The 17,437-nt window shown below is 42.2% G+C and overlaps 3 protein-coding genes across 4 annotated transcripts in view; all 3 read left to right on the forward strand.

Annotated features, from left to right (window-relative positions):
* The first annotated feature begins 62 nt into the window (after nt 1-62).
* hoxc11a (homeobox C11a) lies at nt 63-3,261 on the forward strand. The gene is made up of 2 exons (XM_070839348.1): nt 63-911; nt 2,280-3,261. The coding sequence occupies exons 1-2, from the start codon at nt 176-178 to the stop codon at nt 2,510-2,512; spliced, it is 969 nt and encodes a 322-aa protein (XP_070695449.1). The 5' UTR covers nt 63-175; the 3' UTR covers nt 2,513-3,261.
* Nucleotides 3,262-10,906: 7,645 nt separating this feature from the next.
* Nucleotides 10,907-13,949, forward strand: hoxc10a (homeobox C10a). Its single transcript, XM_070840000.1, has 2 exons — nt 10,907-11,769; nt 13,656-13,949. The coding sequence occupies exons 1-2, from the start codon at nt 11,052-11,054 to the stop codon at nt 13,925-13,927; spliced, it is 990 nt and encodes a 329-aa protein (XP_070696101.1). The 5' UTR covers nt 10,907-11,051; the 3' UTR covers nt 13,928-13,949.
* Nucleotides 13,950-14,046: 97 nt separating this feature from the next.
* Nucleotides 14,047-17,437, forward strand: part of LOC139209797 (homeobox protein Hox-C6a) — a 52,678-nt gene continuing 49,287 nt past the window's right edge. Inside the window, exon 1 of one of the 2 annotated variants that reach the window (XM_070839662.1) lies at nt 14,047-14,988. In XM_070839662.1, coding sequence (XP_070695763.1) covers nt 14,875-14,988 — 114 coding nt within the window. In that variant the 5' untranslated portion in view covers nt 14,047-14,874. The remainder of the gene's footprint in view (nt 14,989-17,437) is intronic. The other variant, XM_070839661.1, reaches the window with a different exon arrangement.

Below are 17,437 nucleotides of genomic sequence, written 5' to 3' on the forward strand. Positions count from 1 at the left end.
ACTCCTACACATCCAACTCTTCCAAATTGATATATGACAATATCTACTTTCGATCACGTGTCTGCGGGGCGACTTAGACGGATTGCGCGTCATCTCGCCTTCCCAAATTTTTCCCTTCTGCTGCAGCTCGTATCCAAAACATCTATCTATAGTACGGAGTACGAGAGAGAGAAAGATGTTTAACTCGGTGAATCTGGGCAACTTCTGCTCCCAGACGCGCAAAGACCGGACATCCGAGTTTGGGGACAGGACGGGCTGCGCGTCCAACATCTACCTCCCCAGCTGCACCTACTACGTCCCCGAGTTTTCTGCCGTCTCCTCGTTTCTTCCACAGGCCCCGTCTCGGCAAATCAGCTACCCTTATTCCACAAATCTGTCTCAAGTACAGCCGGTACGGGAAGTTTCTTACGGCTTGGACCCTGCTAGTAAATGGCACCACAGAGGCAATTATGCATCGTGCTACTCGGGAGAGGATCTGGTGCATAGGGACTGTCTTCCACCATCCACCATGACAGAAATGCTTATGAAGAACGAGAGTGTGTACAGCCACCACCATCACCATCACACCCATCCCGGCTCCAATCACCCCTCCACAGGTTTCTACTCCGGCGTGGGGAAAAACAACGTCCTCCCCCAAGGTTTCGACCGCTTTTTCGAGACCGCATACTGCAGCAGCACGGACAATCAGTCAGACAGTTGTTTACAAAAGGGCGAGGGGGGAAAGCTGGAAAGCGACTCCCAGCAGCAGCAGCAGCAGCAGCAACAACAGCAGCAGCCCGCAGCCTCTGTACCCGGAGCCCCGGAGCAGGAAAAAGACCCAGAAGATGAGGAGGAACATACAAATTCAGGCTCATGCACGTCTTCCTCCGCAACAACCAAGGACGGCAACGCCAGCAAGAGCAGCCACTCGAGTAGGTACACCGAAGCAGTAAAATGGGGGAAGGTTAAGGGGACTAGCCCGGTGTTTTGTCGGTCAGATTTTATGTGGAGTTTTATAAGCATTCAAAGGATTTTATTATAACCCTACAAAGCTCTTTCTTGCAACGAGAAGAATTTTTACGATGGGAAAGCGCTTTGAAAAAAGGGGGATGTTATACACAGACGCCTCTATGGTGAGAGTCTGTGAAATTTTTAAGAGAGAGCTATTGTGACAAATGTTAACTTTGATCATGAACTTGCGTTGGGAATTTTAAGGGATTTTGTCGTTGGGCTGTCGAGAGTAAAAACCAATTGGGCAGAACATTGCTTTTGGCGTCTTGTGAATTTTCTTTTAGCACAGGGTTTGCCCGCAAAAGACATGCTGCACAGAGTACTACAGACTTTACGGTTAAATTGATTTCTATCTATCTATCTGTCTATCTATCTATCTATCTATCTGTCTATCTGTCTATCTATCTGTCTATGGTATAGGTTCTTTATAATCGGTTTCTTCCATTCACAAGCAGACAGTAAATGAATAAGTTGTAGAGAATCGAGTGTTTTGCCTCGTCCATGTATGAGGAGAATGTATCTGTCTGCTAATTATACTATTTCCCCAGTAGCCGCTGAGTAAAAAACTAAAGTCCAGACCCACTTAGGTTTTCTTTTGCATTTCACCTCCATATTGATGATTTGCATGCAAGCTGACATTAATGTAAACTTGCCCGAGAAGCATGAAGTCAAATTCTGCTTGAAAAGAGTATTAATGCAGCACACAGGTCCTATTGGGCTTTAGCCACATTGTATTAGCCCAGTCAGGCTGCAGATTGAAGCTAACTGAGGCTGCCACTCATCCACTCAAAAAACAATAAAGAAAAATCTATTTCCCCAGTCACCTGTTTGATAAGAAGTTATAGGGCCACAGAGGTCTGCACAGGCCACTGCAGACATGGGCAGTGCATTTCACCCCACTGCCAGAAGATTGTGTAAATTGTTAGTTTAGCTCCAGAGGAATGTGGCGCACATAATGCGCTGAAATACTTCTGTTGTATATTTATAACAGATAAACACGTACTTAGACGCTGTAAGTTGATATTATTTCCTCCAAGTGTTGGGATATTTAACACTTTTTATGGCTGGTTTATCTGATAGCCTCAGCTACTTTGCTTGATGAATGCTGGCTGAAATGTTATCATTACTGACGCCACTGAAACGAAATTCTTAGCATCTTGCAAGTCTTTAGTCACCTCAGCACTAAAGCCTATATTTTATCCCCCTTTTTGCATATATTACTATTGCCAATTCATGAAACCTTGCTGCTATTTCCTACCAGTTTATTCTTATTAATTTTTTTCCTCCAGGCACTCCTCGTACAAGGAAGAAGAGGTGTCCATATTCCAAGTTTCAGATTCGGGAGCTGGAGCGGGAATTCTTCTTTAACGTTTACATCAACAAAGAGAAAAGGCTTCAGCTTTCGCGAATGTTAAACCTCACCGACCGCCAGGTTAAAATTTGGTTTCAGAATAGAAGAATGAAAGAGAAGAAGCTGAGCAGAGATCGCCTCCAGTACTTCTCTGGAAACCCCCTATTGTGAGCAGAAAGTGTCACAGTCTTGGTCAGTGACATTAAGGCCTCCTCTTATCTCACTGAATTGTAATCGTGGGCATAACCATTTTCTAAAGGAGCCCATATCACCAACAGTGCAATGTTTAAGTGGACAGTGGGAGCAATAGGCCTGCATGGGATAAAGTCGCCATTTTCTTATTGCCCTACGGCGGCGATGAATTTCTAGCTGGTCCCCAGAAAGGCCTACATGGTTAGAATAATCATTTATACCTATGCTGTTCTTGAATATGTCCCTCTATTTATCACGATTCTCCATTGTGTTTATTCTATTGTTCATATAGACATATTTGTTGTTAAAATATCAAATGTAACAATTTGAATCCTTATTGCGCAGAGAACTTTTAGCTCTTCCCCTTCCCTCTGGTCTTTGTATATAGCATATCATAATTATTTCTCGACCAGAGTATGAACAAGTTATAGCAAATCTCCAGGCTGCATTTTTCGCCATTGAGAACTGTGACGTCCAATCTGTGAAAGTATATCCCCATGTACAGAGTAGCCTATGCAATGTGCATTCGTGACTGTAAATAGGCGTATGTTGAATTTCCTTTCCCCTACCCCTGCTGCTATTTTTCAGTACACTGCCCATACAACTTTAACAGCTTTAACGCCAACACTCGTTAAATTATTTGCTCAAAACATTGGTGCTTTGGATTCCAGAGAGGAGGAACAGATTGTTGGCCTGTGTATCATTAATATAATACCTATGAAATAAACAGAAACGTATAGGCAAAACCCAACGACTTTGTGCTTTTTGTGCTATCATTATCACAATTACCATTTCTGCTTTTATTGTCGACAGCCGCAATGTTTGCTGCTTTCTTTGCTTGGTCGTGAGTTACAGCCTTTTGGAGGCAGCAACTGCTCACAAACGTGTGTATAACCCAAAACTGTTGGCCTACATTCATGACATTAGCTCACTTTTAACTTGTGTTAATCGCCACTTCGTGATGATACACACATTTGCAGTGGTAGACTTGGTGGTGGTTGCGAAACGGTGTCGGCGGGCCTACACTTGTTTGATTCTTGGCTCTTTTAAGGTTACACCACTCTGTAAGATCATGCTTGAATTTTTGCAAGCGTGCTGGACTAAGATAGAGTCCAGATCTTAGAACAGTAGAGAAAGAGAGTGGAATGATAACCTTTTTAGTGCCCACTAAATGGAATCGCCACTCTTCTAGTCTAGACACTGCCATAAAGGCAGAGGCACTAAATGGCTATTTTTTTCTCTTAATTGCACCGTCTGTTCGGGGGGAATGGCGTTCACTTCCGCAGTAAATAGTAAACAAGCAAGACTGGATGTCCGAAGGGGGGAAAAAAACTTGTCAAGAGGCTTCGACGTGAACTCGGTCTGTGCAGTCTGCAACGTCAAACCAAACCCCAACCCCCTCTGCACACTAGTGCCCTGTTCACCGTCCCTCCAATCTGAAAACTGGAAAACCACAACCGAGATTTTTTTACGTCATGTAAGTCTAATTTTAAAGAATATTTTTCAAGAAAGATTTGACCGATGAAAGACCTCGTGAAGTTCTTATATTCTGCATGTCAGACATGGCCCAGCATTAGGAGTAACAGTCTGTTTGTCTGAGCTGACCCCAAACCTCGGCCTATTTCATCACACCAGTTATGAATAAATAATTGTTGACTAATTGGGCCGTGTGTTAGGATTTATAACGAGGTAGGCAGGGGAAAGGAAATCATAATTAGCATTTTTTCCCCCCCAAAATGTGTGTGTATTCGTGTGTGTGTGTGTGTGTGTGTGTGTGTGTGTGTGTGTGTGTACCTTATGTGAGCGCATGTGTATTTCGTATGTGTTTCCGTGCATCCGACATATGCGCATGATGATTGCACGTGTGCATTAACTACAATTTATAATTAAATGTAGTCTTTGAACTTCAATAATGTCAAGGCCTTCACCTTTAACCCGCTGCAATAAAGTGGAATCAAGGAGCCCCTTTAGCCCGGAAATGTGTTCAGCGGCGGAATGGGCCAATGAGAGTGAGTGGGAACAGAAAATGGAATGTGTACACAGACCAACTTTGACCCCTCGCATTAAACTACAGGTAACTTTGCCAGCTTTAGCACGCCCAGTAAATACACTTTATTGTCCTTGTAAAATGTATACGTTTTCACGCATGAGACGTTTTAAACCGTGTTGGTATAAACTGTAGGCCTATATTTGTATTCTCTGAAGAAGGAGAAGAGCATGTTGGTGTGTGGCTGTCGTAATGGGTGGCTCTGTGAGCGCAAACATGACGGGTTGTGTGTGCGGGGTTGTGTTGAGTCAGTGCATCCTTTGATTCCTGACTTTAGATGTGACTCCCGTTCAGGCTGCTGTGCACGGATCAAAGAGACTTTCTTTTCTTTTTTTTGCGTGCTAATGTGTTTACTTCTGGGTGTACATTTGCGGCTGGGCACGTTTTGGTTGAAGTTGTGGGTGAAGCTTGAGTTTTTTAGTCTGAATGATTTAAACGTAAAGAAAGAACAGAGAAAAGGGAGGGAATCTCACCCAGGTTGTACCCACGTGCTGCACACTCTGGTGCAGATATGAACGAAAAGCAGGCAAGTATTTTATTATTATTATTATTTATATATTATCTGCTACACCACTGCGATATATTGTGACAAAGGAAAGGCGATGCACACTAGCGGAGATCAAGGCTATAGTAGCCCCTCTCTCGCCACACCCACCAACCTTGGCCCTGGGACGGTGACGTGGGTAATTTGTAGGCTTCTCCAACACACAACGTCACTAACAGAGAGGGCTGCAGAGGCTTCTGCAAATGTTGTCCATCAGCCACACGGGGGCCAGGAGTCTCCCGGCCCTCTGCGCTGTTTTGTTTCCTCTACGGGATCTCGAAAACGTTTCCTGAGATGGATGCCTCGGTGACATCAGAGTAGTATTATTAGTGTTTGGGACAACCTCTCAGTGATGTGTTGCGTGACAGAGGGACAGTCCTGACATGCCTCAGTCTGGACTGTGCACTTGGGTGTTGTGGTGAAGGAAAATGGCGGCGTGTCTGAGGTAGATGAGGAGGAAGAGGACGTGGCCTGGTGCCATGAAAATGTAAAAAGCAAATTAGGCCAATTAATTCAGTTTCATAAAATCTGAAGTATTATTCTAAAGAATCGTTTTTTCTCTCGATCTAATAGTATAAACTATCATCGAGACTTGATTTTGTCCTATTTCGGGAATATATCTTGGCTATAAACAAATTCGTTTAAGTACAGGGAAGAGTGTGGATTTATATTAACAGTTTAAATATAATTCCCTAATTTAATTGATATGGTAAACATAAGGAATTACAGCGTATTATACTTACTGAAAAGGATACAATTCAATCAATTTTTTTTGGTCTTGACAATTAAATGAACAGCTGGAAAATATATATTAAAAAGCTGGAGAAAAATAGAAAAATTACTATTTACAGAAAACATATTGAGGTGACTTTCATCGATTCTATTTTTGTCACATTTCCAAATATTTTGCTGTAATTTTAAGTTTCCACCAGCTAGAATTTCTTAATTGTTATTGTGTCTTTAATAGCCAAGGAAATGTAGGGATTTTCCTGTTTTTTGTCTGTGTAAATACTAATCAAAGGGTTATAGGCTATTGAATTGGTTTTATACTACAGTGTGCTACTCACATCTCAGCACCTATCCTGTTCTATAGGGCCATAAAACAGTTCGACGCTGTAAAACGAGCTCCTGCTATTGCTGTAACCAAATAACTCTCAAAACGCTTGAATTTACATTAGCGCATTTGTACGGGGCTATTTATTTATTGTTGCCACCAAGCATAGACGGAGTGTAATTTATAGCAACTTTTAAGTTGGATATGGCGGCTGGTGTGTGTATTTGGTGTGGTCCTCAGTGGTAATAATGCAATACTTTGATGGCGGCTACCGCTCTTGTTTTTAATTAAGAACTCACATGATTCTGACACCATCAATTTCCACTTGTGCACTGAGTGGACAGCAGCATGAAAGAGGACACAAAGCAGAACCTCCTCACTTCCAACTGGAAAGATATTTCAAAGTGGCTGCCAGGAGCAAATTAGTTGTGTCGCCCCAGTGGCTCCTGATTAGTACAATAAGGAAACCCACAACCGGGCCGTCCGCCCGCAGAATTCAACACCCATACCTGTTCGCAATATAATAACAGCCTCCAGGTTTGCAATCAATCGGACGACAATTTATTGGCCAACGTGCTGGCTGTAGTTTAGACAAGTGTAAAGACTGTGGTAAAATACAGTCAGTCAAAGCGTGTGTGTGTGTGTGTGTGTGTGTGTAGCTCAGGGTGGGTTACACGTTGGCGTGCAGTGTTAATGTGTGAGGATTTTCTTGAGGGTTTAATGCACCCAAAAATACAACACGCGCACATTTTAAAAGAAGTAATAGGTATAATTATTATTATTATTATTTACATGTAAAACTATCCTCACAGCAAACAGAGTGTTTTTTTTAATTGAAATTGTTTGGCTAAACGACAAAGTTGGCAATAAGCATCTGCAGAAAGAAAGTGCCGAGATTTGCAGCAATGCCTTATTGCAAAATAATCAGTGTTGCGCTCATGGTTCAATGAGACGAATAGAGCTGGTTAAAGAGTAAACAGCAACAGAAAGCGTATTTTGTTATGGAAGCAGAGAGGTAGGCCTGTGCGCGCTCAGTGAGAGCTTTCCTCCATTTCTTGATAGACTTTTTACTCTTAATTCTCAACATACACAAACGAAGCTCTAATACGAGCTGTATTACACATCCTTTAATTACCCACCCTGAGGTCTGTAGCAGCACAGTACGTGTTTTTCACCTCTGTCTCACTATATTGTGGACTTTGTCCTACATAATTTCGTGTGATCGTTTCAGGCTCAGATTTAACGTTATGTGCGATGATAATTTCCATTCTATACTGTCAGGACTGTCAAAATCACTAACTCACGGCCGTGGCATTATAATACACATTTTGTTCGGTCCATAACATCACTATACTTTTCCTCATATTCTGTCAGCTGTGTGACAACTAGTCAGCTGTTCTTCTTATCGTTTCAGGTCTTTGAGATCACGATGTTCTCTGCATCTCCTGTGAAATGTAACATTATTTAGAACTCAGTGCTCCTTTGCGGAGTTGTACACATATCATTTGTTTTTATATGCATGACTTCTTTTGTGTTAGGCTGAGTTGGAGTTAGCCTGCAGGCTAGGTGGGAATGTGTCATAAAACAGTTTTTGTGTGCGTGTGACAGTGGTGTGACTTTGTGAGGTGGGCTAAACATAAGGTGGGGTTATTAATGTGTCCCCACATGAGGAAGAATGTGTGTGTGTGTGTGTGTGTGTGTGGATTAAAGAAAGATGGAGTGTGAAACTAATAGCCTTAAATAATAGCTTCAATCCTTTATTCCAGCATTTTTCTGTTCTCGGGAGGAAATCATTCTACGAAAAGTCCTTTTTTCAGTAACTACATTAAACTTACTGACACATGCCAGTTTATATCACCTTCCGTGTTTCTTTCACTAATGCACAAATCACAAAAACTGAACACGCCAGTTTTTCATCCAACATCAACTATCTGTAGCCATAATTGGCCACATTTCTGTCATAAACGTGTGCAGTGTAGGGATGGACAATGACCACAAAGACACTGGTTATTCTAGTCATTTATTTACTTACTTATCTCACATGCAGCACATCACAGTCAGGCAAAGGCTTTGTCTGATCTTTAAACATCGGCGTTCATATGCAAATGCTGACAAATATTCAAAGAGACACGCTGATGATATATCCTGCCCTTGCCTTTGAAAATGATTCTGAACTGGACAGGCAGACAGACGGGCAGACAGACAGACAGACAGACAGACAGACAGACAGACAGGCAGGCGCGCGTGCGTGCACGCTCCACTGCTGGAGGACACGAGCGCACAGCCGCATAGTTGTGGAGAATGATATCAACGAACATTTTGAGCAGCCTAAACGCATGCCATCATTATTTGCAGTGGGAGTTTGGAGATGTGTGTGTGTGTGTGTGTGTGTGTGAGAGAGAGAGAGAGAGAGAGAGAGAGCAGCTACTAACAGGCACAATTCATTTTCTGCAAGAGACTATCCGCTTATTTACAATGCTGATGAGACGGAGGTTTGTGGCAGTCCTAAAACGTTAAATATATTTACATTACTGTAGCCTCAGTGGACATTTTGTTTAGTTATTGTTTTAATGGGGAATTATAAAACTACAGATCATTCAAATACAAATTTAGTTTTATAAGTGTTGTGATTTTTTGCCAAAAAAAACAAAACAAACCCCTTGTGCGGTTGATCACGTCTACAGTTTTCAAACTCCAGCGAGAATCAGCAGCTTTGAAGCTGCAGCGGCAGTGTGTTAGTATTTGTGTTCTTTCCAGTCACTGCGGTTTCGTTTGGACTGGATGAATGTCCTGAGGCGTCCTGGCTGCAGCACAGAAAACACACACAGGCACAACACAACACAACACATGACACACTGAACCACGGGGATTTCTCAACTGAGCACAAGATAGGGAGTTAGAAAATAAATCTGTTTTGTGGGTTACAAACTAACTCTGCTTGATTAACAAAATATCACAAAAAAAAACAGAGTCACACTGTGCTATTTAATCCATCCGGTTAAACACTTTGTCTCTGGCCAACAGGGTTTTACAGTGACCTTAGTGTACTCGTATTTTTTTTACTTTCTTTATTTGCGTGTTTGTTTTGTGTATTCAACGTGTCTTTGAGTAGCTATAGGAATGAAACCTGCTCACTTAGTCATATTCACCGTATTCATCTTTCTTAATATTAGACTACAGTATAAATGTCGCTGGCTGGTTGCAGCACAGAGTTTGTTTACGTTGTAGCTACTGACATATATATCTATATATCTATACTTAGATTTTGTTTTAAAGAAAAAAAGTTAAAAACTGAAAAGGACAAATTCAAACTCTTGCGATAATGTTCGCCACATCTAAAAAATCGTTTTGAGGAGAAGGAGAATTTAAAATATGTGTATAGATACGTGAAAAACATGCATTCATTTGAATGGCAATGGCTGAGTCATAGTAAATTCACATACCAGCTCTTCTGGCCCACACATCTGGCAATGACAGCATTAACAAATTCAACAAAAACGGCATTAAGACTTTTAATTTCACATCTATTACATATTGAAACCACGTGTGAGGAAACAAGAAACACCCTGCAAATAATATAGGATGGTAAAAAAAAAACAATAGCTCAGGTACGCAATGAATTATTTATTAGGTTGTAAGAGGTTTTGTGTAAAAACAAGGAAAAAAGAAGAAACATTACGCTTGACGTAAAAGTGAATGGGTTTCCTTTTCCACCACAATGATAAATATTCTTATAGGCCCACCATCCACTAGCGTACAAATTACACCGTCTAGTTAATATTTTGTAACCCATTTTAAGAGGAGAACCAGTTAAACAGCCAAGTGTGGCTTCACGACTTACATCAATCTAGATAAAGTTAACTAAATGGTTTAATAAGATAACGACAATAATATGTTTATATTTTAACGAATTCTGTAATTCTAGTGGAGTATTCAGTCACATGAAGAACAGTGCAAATAAATTATCTGAGGGTCAAAATAAAAAAAATCAGGCCGAGGTGTAAGGTTGTTTTTTTTTGTAATAAATGCATGAAATGTGCTGCTGTAAATCTACAAAAAGGATGTCAGTAAATGTTACATTTCGGTAGATATCACAACCTTAAATTCCAGCAGGTCAAATACAAAAGAGAACATTTATTTTCTTTAAAGCTACTTCTCAATGTCACTGGTTAAAAACCTATTCTGCAGTTTGACGATTGTTTAAATTTAAAGACCTTTTTTTTAAAAAAACAAACAAAAAAACTTAACATTTCTCTTCTGGTTTCTCTTGAGTAACACACCTGCACACAGCTTACCTTGCTAAATCGGTGGCAACGCTAAAGTCGATGAAAACAAACAAAGTGACACAAAATGCACTCTGTCTCATGACAAGTCCTCGATGACTTCATCCTCACAGCCCTGGCGCCAGGACAAAGGAAATCACATGCTGACTAATTCAATTTTCTGTAGTTCTGAAATTAAACTGAATCAAAATACTAAAAAAAAAAAAAGCAACAACCACGTAGTGAGTGCCTTTAAAAAAAAAAAAAATCCCTGCTGCAGCAGCCGTCCTTTGTTCCCTCTGGTGTGGGCCTGCTGTCCTGACCACCGCACGGTCGCTGGGTGGCGCTCGTGCTCCACCAAAAAGCCTCCAGGTCTCCCAACTTGACCGCGCTGACGTCACGTCAGTCTGGAGCATCAAGGCCACTTCCACGCCGCTATTGGTCTGAAAATCACATGACACGTCTCCCAGCATCCATAATTATGTTACTGATATTTTTGCACCCCCCTCCAAAAGATGTCAGCATCCTACTGTCCTTATTCTCCTGGAGAAAATCCCGTAGTTCAGACCAGGGGATCACACTAAACGATCACTGTGTTGCCAAATGCAAAAATGTCATGTCCGAATAACATAGCGCCCGGTAACTTCCTGATGGATTCCTTAATGGGAGGATCATCTTCCTTCAGGGGTGAGGGTTATTCCAGCAACCCCGGAATGTACATCCACACAGCTGCAGAGTACGGATATTCAGTGATGAGAAACATTGGGAAGGTTGGACCATCTTCACTCTCCAAAAGAGACGAGATTCCTCCGGGCGGTCTGCCGCTCAGCGACCTCCAGGATGCGCCCTACCTGTCAGCACAGCTGGCCACATGGACCCCAGGCTCCAAAACCAGCAGGGACGAACAACCTGTTGCCCAGTGTTTACAGCCCTGCTCGTTTCCAGCGGGCAACGTCAAAGAGGAGGCGTTTTGTTGCCTCTATCAGGATGACAGCAATAAGGGGAAGCAGACAACAGAGTCGGCCACTTACATCCGGCTTGGGGACAATAGCTGCCGGCCTGAGCAAACTGCCCCCTCGTCCAGCGGCTGTTTCCAGGTGTACAACGGAGAGAGGCCGCAGCAGGACGAGCAGCACTTCCCCTCCTCCGGCTTCTCTCTGACCCACTTGGCGGCATCTGTTGAGTCAGCATCAGAATCGACAATAAGCTGCAGCAAGTCGGCGCAGGAGACAGCGAGAGAGGTTTCACAGACAGATGAGAGTGAGAGCAGGAAGGAGGAGAAGGCCAAGAGTGACAGCTGTTCAGATAACTCGGACGGGGAATTAAAAGGTAGACTGCTAGCCTACTATTCTCCCCTCCTCCTCCTCCTCCACCTCCTCTTCCTCCCTCTCACACACACACAAACACGTGCGCACACGCAGATCATTTGTAGAAAGTTTTACTAAAATATTTATACTCTGTCAGTGCTGTGTGTCACGTTGCGTTGCACCATGGCCTTAATAATGCAGGCTTGTGTTTGATAGCACTCATATGGGGCTGTATGGGCGTTTGACAGCCTGGCCTAGCAGGGGTTATGGTGCCTGTGGCATTTAACGCCTTTCTATTAATGTGAGAATGTGAGATGGGCAGTTATCATCGAAATAAACACGCTCACACACAGAGACACACACACACACACACACACACACACACACACACACACACACACCGTCTCTCTCTCTCACACACACACACACACACACATCACACTCACTTTCTCTTTCACTCCCTCTCTTACATGGGCCATTTACATCGTGAGACTTAACTATTTTTAACAGCGCCATTTTACGCCTCCAAATCCTGTGATTGAGCCAACATTCAATTCTACGGTTTTTTGCCCCCACAGTTTAAAGCATTTTCTCGTCGCGCCCTGCCTTCTTAAAAACCTCAGGGAGCATTTCTCACTGTTACATTTATCATAATACATTTACACTTTTCTGCGTCGATGCAACGATAATTCAGAGTAATTCAGTCCCGTTTTTACTACATAATAACTTAAAGTGAAAGTCCACGTCTGAGCACAGTTTTCCCTCTATTCTCTTTTATTTTATTTTAAACTTATAAGAATAAACCAAAATTGTCTTTATTTCCGTTTGATTAAACCACGAATACGTAGGCCTGCGACTAGTAGATTAACAGTTTAAGCACCGTATTTATTAAACTGTAACATTTCAAACACACACTATCATGATTTTCTTATTGTTATTATTATTAGCACAGATGAATATAAATTTGGTGCGCATTTGGTGTTATTGCACATCCATTTGTTTTAAAAACTCTTATTTAAAATCAGTCTCAGTTTGTTGTGTTATTTATGGATTTAGCTAACAGCTTTATGCTTCACGACCAACAAGCTCATTTCATTTTATTTTAATTTAATTGGAGGATATGGTGAAGCAGTAGGACCGTCTTTGTGTGTGTGTGTGTGTGTGTGTGTGTGTGTGTGTGTCCCGCTGATACCATATTACTGAATTAAATGTTTTGGTAATGATTAAATGTAGGCCACACACTGAGTGTTCACATTAGGGTAATTATTACTGTAACCTGCGTCTTGTGTGTGTGCGTGTGTATTTGTGTGTATGTCCGTGTGTATATGTGTTTGTGTGCAACAGAGGCGTTATTCCCTGGGGTCCGCAGCCTAATCAAGGAATTAACTGAATGTGTAGCAGTGTAATTTCCCTGCTATCCACAGCATGCCTTCTCTCTTCGTCTTTACGTTTTTTTTTTTCTAAATCTGATATTATGCTACAGAGACTTTCTTTTGTTTTGGGATGAACTTCGAAAAATTTCATTTGGCTTCGGTGTGCAAATCCAATAAAATTTTATGGGAGTCTGAGGTCCAACATAGACAAAAGAAGTGCTTACACACCCTTGCTTGATTTGATCTAATTATAGCTGTACATCACCCAAAAGCAATTTGCCAAGCGGTTGGAGTTGTATCAGAAGGTTTGGTGTTCATTTGTTCAAGCGAGAGTCTCGGAGAGTCCACATCCAGGTAAAGCTGCTCTGATAAACTACTCATTTAGATCCAGATTGACGGTATTGAATGTGCATTTCAGATATGGGCGTGTACGTAGCATCCGGTGTATTGATGGAGGTTATAAAGCTGCATATGATCTCTGCACAAAATGACTTGGCCACATTTGCTCATTGTTGTATTTCTCTTGCCTCGGTAGATGATTTATCCGCGGAAAAGACAACGGGAAGCTGGTTGAAAGCCAAAAGTGGAAGGAAGAAGCGGTGTCCCTACACAAAGCACCAGACGCTGGAGCTGGAGAAGGAGTTCTTGTTCAACATGTATCTGTCTCGGGAGCGCCGCCTGGAGATCAGCCGGAGTATCAACCTGACCGACAGACAGGTCAAGATCTGGTTCCAAAACAGACGCATGAAGCTCAAGAAGCTGAACAGGGAGGGCCGAGAGCACGGTGCCGTTTATAACTACACATGAGAGATTTTTACAAACACACACATTCACATTCACATCCACACACACGCACATGCACATACACACACTCTTATATGCATACACATAGACATGGCAGGCACAGCAACAGAAATACATGCATGTGCCATCTTATAATGCATTCAATAATCATTTATCAAAATTGTATCCATGCACGCACACACACACTCCCTCACACACACACACGGCGTGCCTTCCAGTCTGAACTATAAAACGCTCCGACCTGCAGACGAGACTTGAGTTCCAGGTGAACACTTGCAGCACTGGAACAGTGAGGTGTTATTACCTTGCAATGATAATTATAATATAACGTGAACCTAACGAAAGGAGGAGGCAATCTCAAGCCGTCTATAAATAACTCCTGGCATGTAAGCAGTTTCACTTTGCTGAGCTATAATGAATGTTTTGCCACTTGTGCAGCTTCTTCCTTGGTGTCTGTTGCTGTGGCATATTCGCGCAGTGTAACGTGCATGCACAAGATGATATTAAGCTATGTCATGGCAAACGATTCCAAAACAATAAAAGGAGGGGGAAACGGAAAGGTATTACCAACTTTGTCCTTCCCCTGGTATAGTGGTGCAAATGAGAGGGAGGGAGAGACACTGCGGATGAGAGAAGGAGATTATGGCATTTTTAATAGAAGTGAGAGACCATAACGTTGATTTAAATATTATCCAGGTGACCACAGTAAGTCAAGGTCATAAAATTCTAATGTCAGGTTCGCCCTGGAAAGCGTTGGGGGGGGGAATTTTATGATCTGCAAATATAATGTGCTGCAGCAGTAAAGATGCGTTTAAAGGTGTGTGTGGAGGAGGGCTAATCCACACAGCAGAGACTGCAATGTTCAGGCTCCAGCCGGGGCGCTGGGCTGGAAGGAGCAGCCGCCTCCACCCGGGGATAATGGAGCTTCATGGGAGCACGAGATAAGAAAGATGGTGGATAAAACGGACAGCGACCGCGACGGTCCGAGGAACAATAATAACAACAAGCATCACGGCGAACACGTGGATAACTACCGGGAAGGCGTCTGCAGGAGGCGAGTGAAGGTAGGACTCACATTTTGCGTAATATTTTTATTTCCTGTGCCGGAAAGCATGCCACATCTGTCAGGGGAGCTTGCTTGACAGCTCTTGTTGCACGCATGGTGCACGCCTGCACACGTCGATAGTTTATATGGAGCTGTTGGTGGTAATCAGCGCGCTGCTGATTTCTGTTTTTATTATCACTGGAATCAAAATGTTTGATTGCTGAACATTTTGCATCACGTATCTGAATTTCAAAGTTTCAAAAGCTCGTTTGGAACAAATGGCTGTGCTGTGCTGTACTGTGCTGTGCTGTGCTGCTACAATGCAATGCTATGTGTGGAATTAGAACAAAACCGTATTAAGACTGACACTGTTGTTTATGAGTAGATAAGCAAGTCGAGACTTGACATGCGGGGCTATATAAGTTGTCTACAGGCGGTGTTAGAAGAAGAAAAAAAGTAGCTTGATTACAGCCTTGGTAGACCAAAGCGTGTTTTATTGTGTTGGTACTCGCCTTTTCTCTCTGGATAGTGTTAATCCTCACTTGGCTTTTGCACGCATTGTCCTTTCCATGGATTTAAACCCCATTTGCGCGAAGCTGAAGCGTGGTTTAGGTAGTTTCATGTTGTTGGGGTTGGCTTCCTGGCTCGGCAACAAGAAACTGCCTTGATTACGTCAGTTCGTCTTCATCAAGGGCACAATTTCCGCTGAATTACCCCCTATAGTCGCCCAGGTCCCCGCAAATGGCATTGTAAATGAACTGAGCTGCAATACCTTGGACAGAGACGTTTTCTTTCTTTGCTGTTATTTTGTGGTGGGCTGTAAAACCTTCTGAGGCTCTCAGAAGGAGAATAGGTTGTAAACAACGTGGGGTAAAGTTTTAGACTGCGTTGTATCGCATCTGTCAGCTGCTTTATGATGATCTGAATAGATGGATGGGTAGATAGATTAGATGGATAGATAGATGGATTGATGTCACATATTTGACTCGTTATTTTATCCGGGTCCATAACAGGAAATGGACGCGTATTGACATCTCCGTGATCTTCTGTGAGCATAACTCTTCGTTTCTGTGAATGCTTAAAGCACGGCTGCTTGAAATGTTTTATTCCAAAATGTCGTGCAATTTTAATTTGCAGATTTTCAAAGTTTGGGCTGAAACTTGAGTTGACTGAGAAGTAGCCCATCCTAACATATGAAATAAATACAAGCTGTGACACTATATGATCTAAAATAATTCTTACTTTGAAAGGGAATGTGATCCACAAACGTCCACACACGCACACACACACACACACACACACACACACACACACACACACACTGACAGCAGTCCTTCCAGAAGTCACATTTTTCTAACTGATGCCTGTCTTAAACATTTCAGTATTATTCCTGCAAATATTATTTTATTTATTTTTAATGCATAATATAATAGCCTGACTCGTTCGTGTCCTTCTGAAATTGCTCTTAAATCGTGGTTTTCTGCAATGTGTGAAGTTAAACTTTGTTTCTTTGTCCCGCTAAGGAGCTAAAGGTGCCCTGCGTATCTTACATATTGGTTATAAATACATTATAATGTGCCAATTTTATCAGTTTAGACTTGGGCTGAGTTTACAGATAAGAACACCTATTTTATTCTGACTACATTGTAGCCTCGCTACTGCATTATATTATAGTCCAATAACCCAGAATTATCTGAGTAATTGCTGGCACAAATGGGCTGATTTATTAATGTTTGGAAACTATTATATCACACCAGTGAGCTGGGCCCACTGACCATCACAAGACCTAACTATATTTACGTTTCGCCTCTAATCCCTTTGATTACTAACATCACTGATGAATAGCTAGCGTTTTTAGCATATGTGAAATTAACCAAGGCGATTAAAGGCAATAAAAGTCCTCAGGAAAGCGATGAGCTTATCTGAAAGAAACACAACACCTTGTTTATGGAACGGTCTGTTCTTGTGCCGCAGTGAGCATCTTCCCTGCAGGAGAGTCCAGTGTTTATACTGGTCACTGCTTCCCCTTGTTTTCTCAGCCCCCCCTCCCTTTGGCGCTAGTGCAACTGGAAGAGACAGTCTGGAATCCAAAGTCACTTTCATTCAGCTCAGTGAATGAGTGTCTCCCCAGGAATGCATCACTGACAAAGACTTTACAGCGCTGGAAACAGCCCCGAGAGCTGCACGGATTCACCCTAAAACCATATACACATAAAGCAATTTATTTCACTTTGTAGTGGCGCACAGGAACTGAAGGCTTTAGACAGCCACTTCCTTTGGGCAGCTCAAGATGTGTTACTGCCACTGGCATGATCAGACATGAACCAAAAAATGCTAACGGCTTTTCATTTTATTTTTCCCTTCTTTTTTTGACATTAATCTTTGGGTTTTCTGGTGAGATGTAGGGGGAAATGAATAAATTAGCTCATCGTTCTTTGTAAAGCTTTATCTTTTGCTCTTTTATCTAG

The sequence above is a fragment of the Pempheris klunzingeri genome, chromosome 11, assembly GCF_042242105.1.
Source record: "Pempheris klunzingeri isolate RE-2024b chromosome 11, fPemKlu1.hap1, whole genome shotgun sequence".
Classification (NCBI taxonomy): Eukaryota; Metazoa; Chordata; class Actinopteri; order Acropomatiformes; family Pempheridae; genus Pempheris; species Pempheris klunzingeri.